Source organism: Tiliqua scincoides, chromosome 5 (genome assembly GCF_035046505.1).
Source record: "Tiliqua scincoides isolate rTilSci1 chromosome 5, rTilSci1.hap2, whole genome shotgun sequence".
NCBI classification, from domain to species: Eukaryota; Metazoa; Chordata; class Lepidosauria; order Squamata; family Scincidae; genus Tiliqua; species Tiliqua scincoides.
In genome coordinates, this window is record NC_089825.1 from 134527223 (window position 1) to 134536342 (window position 9120).

The 9120-nt window shown below is 44.7% G+C and overlaps 1 protein-coding gene across 1 annotated transcript; it reads left to right on the forward strand.

The window, feature by feature from the left end:
* The first annotated feature begins 2630 nt into the window (after nt 1-2630).
* On the forward strand, nt 2631-8634 carry LOC136653688 (vomeronasal type-2 receptor 26-like). The gene is made up of 4 exons (XM_066630572.1): nt 2631-3068; nt 5486-5713; nt 6633-6759; nt 7733-8634. The coding sequence occupies exons 1-4, from the start codon at nt 2631-2633 to the stop codon at nt 8632-8634; spliced, it is 1695 nt and encodes a 564-aa protein (XP_066486669.1).
* Nucleotides 8635-9120: the final 486 nt, after the last annotated feature.

Below are 9120 nucleotides of genomic sequence, written 5' to 3' on the forward strand. Positions count from 1 at the left end.
CCCACTGGCACAGCTATGCCAGTGCAGGAAAATGGGTTAGGATTCTGCCCTTTGGATTGTAGTAAAAAGCATTTCAACTCACATATAACTTCATACAGTTATTTTTATTACCTATCGTGTTTTGGTTTCCTGTCTAGTGACCATGGAAGCCTTAGGAAGCCTTGCTCTCAACAATACTCTTCTAGTTGTCTGTTATATAAATTAGATTTTGGCTGCAATTCTATCCACACTTACCTGGGAGTAAGCCCCCTTGACTATACTGGGACTAAATCGGAGTAGGCATTCATAGGATTAGGCTTTCAGTTGATGTCATCTCTTCCAAGAGCACAGAAACCGGGCTATCCTGGATGGAGGATTCGTTGGCCAGCCTGAAAGTTACCAGACTAAGGGCTCAATCCTGTCCAACTTTCCAGTGCCAATGCAAGTGCAATGCAACCCCAAGGCAAGGAAACAAATGTTCCCTAACATTGAGGAGGCTTTCATGACTGCCCCCACACTGCAGGATGCAGTGCATGCCCTGTTTGCATGGCTGCATCAGTGCTAGAAAATTCATAGGATTGGGCCCTAAACGACATAGCTCAGAGAGCACCTTGGGCAGAAAATCCCCACTTTAAAATATTCCACGGAGAAAGCACTATAGTTGAGAATCTCACCCCAATTTTTGGACCGCAAGGAGAGGCTCCAATAGATTGGATAGCTTGGACATTCCTGATATTCTGCAGGAATGTGGTTCGATGTTCAGGTATCATTCAGGCTGGTTGAGCATCAAAACAACCATATTCTTTAAGGAGAATCTTTCTGTTACTGACCATGTCAGGAGCCTCCATGAGGCTTCCGTGTGGTCCTAGAGGTGCACAAGGTTCTGTGCCCAGGGCATTTGCCCCTTTCACTTCATGGCAGGTTCACCATTGACAAATGAAAATTTTATCCAGTTGGATTTCTGATTTGGTGCATGAGCCTGGAAAAGTGCCATCCATTCTGAATAGATCGTTCTATAATGTCTTTCTGTGTGTTTGTGTGTGCGCCGATAAATTTCAAATATATTTAGATTGCAGACTGGGCTGTGCCTCACTTCAGAAATATCGTTCATGTAAACAGTAATACCTGCTCTTTTCAGCAGAGGACAACTATGACAAACGATTTCCAGTGGATTCTGTCACAAGTACTTTTACTGGCTCGACAAGCACCTGTTGGAGTGCTGTAAGAGGATTTTCTGCCTAAGGCAGGGGTTTGGACTAGATGACCTATTAGGCACCTTCCAACTCTAGGATTCTATAATTTTGGTCCTCATTTCACTACCAAGCAGCTCAAACTCTTAGAGCCTTGGAGGGCCAGTTAGTTGCTAAAATGTATTCAGACACTGTTGGATTCTACTTAAAACTGCCAGACACTTCCTTTGCAGAATGATAACAAGGTCGTACCAGCACATCCTGGCCTTGGCTTTTGCCATAGATGAGATCAATGAAAACTCTGAAATCTTGCCCAATATCACTCTGGGATTTCATATCTATGACAGCTACAATGTTGCAAGGACAACCTACCACAATACTCTGGGCCTGCTCTTTCAGTCATCAAGGTTCATCCCCAACTACAACTGTGGCTCCAAGAAAAATTTAATTGGAGTCATTGGTGGACTTGACTCCGATATCTCCTCATATATGGCAAACACCTTAGGTCTTTTCAAGATTCCACAGGTAAGAACTGTGCTTGGGAGGACCACAAACACTTTTCTTCATTTCACATGCAGGTCACACTTCCCTTCTTTTATGATTAGATGTGTCACCTAATCACATATAATGCACACCTGTGTTCCTCAGGGCAGGAACATTCTCCTCTGAAATAATATATGTAGGATTAAAGAGATAAGTGAAATCTAAGAATTTTTCTATTTTGGAGTATATCAGATGGCACAAACATTTCAGCCTTCCCAAACTTTTTTTCCCCCCTCAAAAAAATAAAAAATAAATAAATTGAATTATCTTCTGTAGAAGTGGGACAAAATACACAGTTTTTCTTTAAACAGTTTAAAGACTGGAAAGTACATTTATAATTCAATCCAAGCAGCCATCAGGATTTCTATCTTAGAAAGTTAGAAAGAGTTAGAAATTAACTTCTAAGCGATTACATAATATGAATTTCAAATAATCCTATTTCATGCCTAAAGTAACTGGATTCTATTTTTTAAGTTTTCCTATGGCTCATTTGAACCAGGAAAGAAGGACTATTCCAAATTATCTTCCTTTTATCGCATGGTCCCCAATGAAGCCCTTCAGTACTGGGGAATTGTCCAGTTATGTCTGCATTTTGGATGGAAATGGGTCGGTCTCCTTGCTATGGATAATGAAGCTGGAGAACATTTCTTACAGGTCTTGGAACCCATGCTGTCCCAAAATGGAATTTGTTCAGCCTTCACTGAAAGGGAAAAAGGGCTAATTCATGCTGTGACAAAAACTGAATTTCTCAAAGAACTTGTGAACCATATGCCAGTGTTCCTGGAGAGTAAAGCCAATGCAATTGTTTTCTATGCGGACATTCCAAATACTATATCATTGACGACCGCTATGTGTGCTATAAATATGATTCCTCTAGTCATTCCTGGATTTAAACCCCCTGAAGGTAAATTGTGGATTATGACAGCCCAGATTGATTTTACAAGCAACATCTATTACAAGATAGTTAATACTCAGCCATTCCGTGATGCTCTCTTCCATGGTGCTCTTTCCTTCTCAATTCATTCCAATCAGCCTGCTGGATTCACAGACTTTCTTCAGAATATAGACCCTTTGGAGGATAAAAATAATGGCTTTATGAAGATGTTCTGGGAGCATGCATTTGGCTGTTCGTTCCCAAAACGTGGTGTGCCTCCAAAGAGTAGAAGACAATGTACCGGAGAGGAGGAGCTGGAGGGCCTCCCAGCACCTATTTTTGAAATGAGCATGACAGGCCACAGCTATAGTATCTATAATGCTGTCTATGCTGTGGCACATGCTTTGCATCTCTTGCCTTCCCTCAGAGCCAGATATGAAGAAAGAGGGAATGGAAAAAGACTGATCATGGAGCCCTGGCAGGTAATCCTGTCAATCCAATATTACCATTTTACTGTGAGTCCTCAGGCTACTGAAAGGTGATAGCTGACTGGTTGCGTTCCCCAAGTTCCCCTGTTTATTTTTCCTGTGCATTTTCTCTGCATTTCCTCATTTCTCTGCATTGGGGGGCAGTTGCTGTGCCATTTAGATGCTGGGAGCAGGAGGTCTGCAGTCCTCTGCTCTGCAAAACATCATTTTTTGTGTTAAAAAAACTAGGTGTTAAAACCTAGCGCTAAAAGTTCCAAGCTGACAAGAAGGAGTGCTCTCTTTGTTCCAGCAGCCCAAAGCCCATGTATTGGGCTCTGGGTGGAAGGGACTCACTGAAGATGAGTGAAAATGTTGGATTACTGGGTAACCCTGAAAAGACAGGAATAAGTCTAGCGAGAGATCATCAGTGCTTATGGTTTTTTTTTGCCCTTTGTACTCCTTCCACAATGCATTCAGGCCTCTTCAGCCTAGAAGAGAGGCGCATGAAGGGGGGCATGATTGAGGGCACAATCCTAACCAACTTTCCAGCATTGGCATAGTTGTGATAGTGGGACATGTGCTGCATCCTGCAGATGGGGAGCAGTCACGGAGGCCTCCTGAAGGTACGGCAATGTTTGTTCCCTTACCTCAAAGTTGTATTACCCTTATGTCGGTGCTGGGAAGTGAGTTAGGATTGCGCCCAGAGACATACAAAATTATGCCTGGGAAGGACAGAGTGGATAGAGAGATGCTCTTTTCCCTCTCACACAACACCAGAACCAGGGAACATCTGCTAAAATTGAGTGTTCAGAGAGTTAGGACAGACAAAAGAAAATACTTCTTCACTCAGTGTGTAGTTAATCTGTGGAACTCCTTGCCACAGGATGTGGTGACGGCATCTAGCCTAGATGCCTTTAAAAGGGAATTGGAGAAATTTCAGGAGGAAAAATCCATCACATGTTACAAGCCATGATGTGTATGTGCAACCTCCTGATTTTAGAAATGGGTTATGTCAGAATGCCAGATGCAAGGGAGGGCACCAGGATTCAGGTCTCTTGCTGTTTTGTGTGCTCCCTGGGCATTTGGTGGGCCACTGTGAGACACAGAAAGCTGAACTAGATGGGCCTATGGCCTGATCCAGCGGGGCTGTTCTTATGTCCTCAGATTTAACTTGCAGCTGGTCCTTTTAACATGCAACACGAAGTGCCTCAGCACCATCTGCTCACATAAATTGTAAGTGCAGTTGGGAATACCCCTTTGCTAAGTTTATTTCCTCTTTATCTACCTTTTGTGGGGAAAAGGCATTGTAACAAGAAGACTTAGAGAACCTTGGCCACACCGCAGGCAAACCTGCATTTTGCTTTCAGAACACATTCTGAGACAGCCTTAATTCACTGCCTAGTTCCTACGTAAACAGGATGGGAGACAGTGCTTTGAAGACACGCTTTTTATCTAGGAATGTATTGTGGTCAAACTAGAGCCAGCTAATGTTTATCTTTAAACGAAAGTAACCCAGCTTATACTGTGCTCTTTGAGACTCAATAAAAAGGCTTGTGGGGGGTGCAGCGGAAGCTCCTTCTTCAGCTCCAGCCTTCCCTCCTGCATCTACATTTGAATCCTTGTCTGCCATCTTATTCATAGCTCTGACTTCCGGCTACTTCAGTTTCTTTTCCCAAAGTTCCTTCAGTGCTTTTGCTTTCTGCACTCCCTCAAGCAACAAGGCCTAAGCCTTGGGTGCTTCCCAAAGCAGCATTGCACTGCTACAACCTTTATCAACCATTTCATTTTTCCCTTTTTGGTTAGACTTTTAGTAATTTGTTTACAGTATACATGAACATTGAGTCTTTGCAGTCTGTGGAATGGGAAGCACTGTGGATTGTCACATCTACTTCCTCTGCAAGTGCTAGTATGAGAAAGATTTTGATAGAAAACACAGAGGTTCAATTTTTATTTTTTTTTTAAAGTTGGGGCTTTGCCCAGCTAGCCCCTCTCTTTAGCCTGATCTCCTGGCTGGTGGCAGAGGTGACACTGTACCAAGGCTTTTCTGCATTCTGCTGAGTGTCCAAGCAGGGGAAAGAGGGGGGGGGGCAGGAAAGGTATGAGTGTGCTAACCACTAGTCCCTACTGCCCTGGAACAGCCCACAGATGCTGAGAACCCCTCCCTCTACCATGACACGTGGTTCTTTTCAGATGTTCTCCCAATCAGCATCATAACCAACTCATGCAATTAATTGGCATAGAATCTGGCTATGATCTTTCCTTTACATGCTCCCTAAGGAAGCTATGGTCGAATATAACTTGTCAAAGAATAATCTATCAAACTCTTTTCACTCTAAGAAGGAAATTCATATAGGGAATTCCATTTAGAACAGCTTACTAGGAATATTATTGTAGGTTTTAAACTTGATGCTTTCATGCCTCTTTCCACCCAGCTCCACTCACTTCTTCTGAGGCTCTCATTCAACAACAGTTGTGGAGAGGAAATTAAGTTCAACGAACAGGGAGAATTAGCAGCTGGATTCGATATTACAAACTTGATCACTTTCAGGAATGACTCCTACGTCAGAGCCAAAGTGGGGAGTTTGAATCTTCAGGCTGATTCGGGCATAACATTTGCCATTGATGTGGATGGAATTGAGTGGCCTGACTATTTTATTCAGGTTGGGAAATCTTGTTTTTTGCAAGTAAATATTTCCTGTCAAAATTTGAAATTTTGTTTTACTATGTGCAGAGAGACACAGGTAGGTGGCAGTGGGTGTCTGGGGGTCCAGTTCCTACTCACCTGTTGATTTCCCTGCAGTCCTTAGAGGTACATTTAGTCGAATCTTATCATTTCCACCACCACCTCCATGGATGCACCAGCACCAAAACAACAACCACTGCATCCTAAGGTGGGGGTCAGTTGCAGAGGTCTTCTCCAGGTAAGGGAACAATAGTTCCTTTACTCAGGGGTAAATATCCACAGCACAGAGAGGTATATTCAGACCTTGAACATCTATTTTGCTGTCACAATTCTGTACTGACCTGTGTGCAGGATCAGGTCCAGGAAGGGGATTAAGATATCCAGTGGGATGAAATCTTCAGATCTCCTGCCCATTCCACCCCTCCGCCCCCCCAGTTGCCCTCTTTCCATCCCCTCCTGCCTCTCCTGATGTTTTGCTACTTGCACTGACTACTTAGTGGCAGTCAGTGCCAGTGTAAGAAGAGAACCAACACAGCATGGCTTGGTGCAATAAGCATAAGATTGGGCCCTGAGTTTTGGAAGTGATCAGCTGAATACAGGCTCCCGGTCAAGAAAACAACAACAAGGCCAGGTCAAGAAAACAACTGCTACCTCCTCCTTCTTGACCTCAATACACCAGGGCTCCATCCAAGTGTGGAAACTGTTATCATCCTCTATTTGTGTTTATGTCTATGTCATTAATAATTTTGAGTACATTTGAGCAAATGTGCCACCCGTGAGCTCAAGGATAGTATTATACACTTTCATCACCCCTCTTCTTAACTGGCACATCATTTGTACACCAAAACTCCCCAAACATGCTTGGTGTTAATGGTAAAACTTCCTTGATTTGACAGGTGCCGCCCTTGTCTCTCTGTAATGATAACTGCCCACCTGGTTCCAGCAGGAAAAGGAAGGAAGGGGAGAAATTTTGCTGCTATGATTGTGCTCCGTGTCCAGAAGGGAAGATCTCAAATCAAAGCGGTAAGCTGAGTATAGCTAAGAAATTTGAATCGGATTAATCCTCTTTAACCCCTCTCCCCCGCCTCTCTGGAACAGCCTTCCGCTGGAGCACACCCTGCATCACGAAAGGGGAAGTCCCAGTTGTCTCAGCGAGATTCTTGGTTCCCTTGCCCCAGGGGTACACTGCCATGAGGGGACAATTTTGCTGGGGCAGGTCCGAGCTGACTTGGCAAACTGGATTCAGTTGCAGACCTGGCCCCTGTGCTGCCCTGGGACCACAACATGCCACCCCCTGCAACACGCTGCCACTCCCGTTGATACGTACACACCCTATGAAGCCTGTTCCCAGGTGCTCTGAATGCATTCTGGGTCCTCCGGAGCACCATTAAACAGGGCACTCCGGAGAACTCAGAAGGCTTCCAGACCACCCTTGAATACAACACGGGGCTTCTGCCTGCCCCCAGAAGGGCTCTGAGGGGCAGGTGGCCACAGCAGTGCTGCAGCAGGCACAGAGGTTCCACCCCCACGGGGCCCACAGGCATGGCACCTGGGGCTTTTGCCCCCCCCGACCCTCTCCAGGACTGCCACTGGGTGAGTTGAGGCTGGGAAAAAGGATAGGATATCAGCAAAGATGCTGCAGCTGATAATGCCCCCTTCCCATTCTTGACACACATTCCATCACACCCCGATCTCTACCCTGTTCATCCCACCCCCCTACCCATTCTTCCCACCAACCACCACCCTTCCAGCAGCACAGCAGGATCATAAGATTGGGCTGCTAGTGTGTCAAAAGCACTGACACTCTTGGAAGAACAGGTAGTAGTTTCTGGTAACAATTATAGTAGCTTGAAGGTGGAATGTGTTCTTTTTCCAGACATGGATTACCTCCCCCCAGCCCCGTAAGAACTTAGAGCGTCTCAAACTCTCCCCAAGAGTTTGAAAACTGCTGCCTTAGAAGAACAGAATCTTAGATTTTTTCGTGTTCCTTTTTCAGACATGGATTACTGTATTCCTTGCATGGAAGGTCATTACCCAAACAAGCACCAAGATGGATGCATTCCCAAGACACCAACCTTTTTATCTTATGCAGAACCCCTGGGCATGACTTTAGCTGCCTTGGCTCTTTTCTTTGCTGTGATCACAGCTGTGGTGCTGGGAATCTTCATTCAGCAAAGGGACACTCCCATTGTCAAAGCCAACAACCGCAGCCTCACATATGTTCTTCTCACTTCCCTCCTTCTTTGCTTCCTCTGCTCATTGCTCTTCATCGGAAAGTCTACCAACACAACCTGCCTTGTTCGGCAAACAGCCTTTGGCCTCATCTTCTCTGTTGCTGTTTCGTCTGTCTTGGCCAAAACCATCACAGTGGTGGTGGCATTCATGGCCTCCAAGCCTGGAAACATTTTCCGGAAATGGGTGGGGAAAAGATTGGCACACTTTATTGTCTTATCCTGCACTCTTTTTCAAGTAGGCATTTGTGCTGCTTGGTTGGCTGTTTCTCCTCCATTCCCCGAGCTGGACATGCACTCACAGATTAGAGAAGTTGTAGTGGAATGTAATGAAGGTTCGGCCACCATGTTTTACTTTGTCCTGGGCTACATGGGCTTCCTGGCCTCTGTCAGCTTCAGTGTGGCTTTTCTAGCCAGGAAACTGCCAGACAGTTTCAATGAAGCCAAATTCATTACCTTCAGCATGCTGGTCTTTTGCAGCGTTTGGGTGTCCTTTGTGCCAACCTACCTGAGCACAAGGGGAAAAGCCATGGTGGCTGTGGAGATCTTCTCCATCTTGGCCTCCAGTGCTGGGCTACTAGGCTGCATCTTTTCTCCCAAATGCTACATCATTATCCTGCGGCCTGATCTGAACAAACGAGAACAGTTAATAAGACGACAACAATGATGTATCTAATAATCAGTTTTTTTTTTTCCTTCAGTGTCCTGTCTCTGACATATGGAAAGAGCTGGTGTTCTGTCCAAAGGTGAAGCCTGGGATGATTATACATAAGAATCTAATCTACGCACCCCCCCCCCCCTCCAACAAAATGACTGTGATGTGTACCTAGGATAAAAACTCTCAGTTTAAACATTGTGAAAATGTACTTATGCCATAGGTTGCATTTTTCTTGGTTTCCTGGCAGAAGCTCAGGGTGAAATTTTGGAATAACAAGAGCTGAACCCAGAGTATCCTTCTATTTTATTGTTAACTTAAAACTATTAAAATAAATGTTTTACTTTGAATTATTTTATTCATAATCGTCTTCGAGTCAGGAACAGTGGCTTCAGAATAGAAAGGGGGTATGAGTCCCATGGCTAATCACGTCTCAGTGGCTTTCCGTCTAGTCCCTGGCATAATACTATCAAACAGTTACAGTGCACTGTATAATAT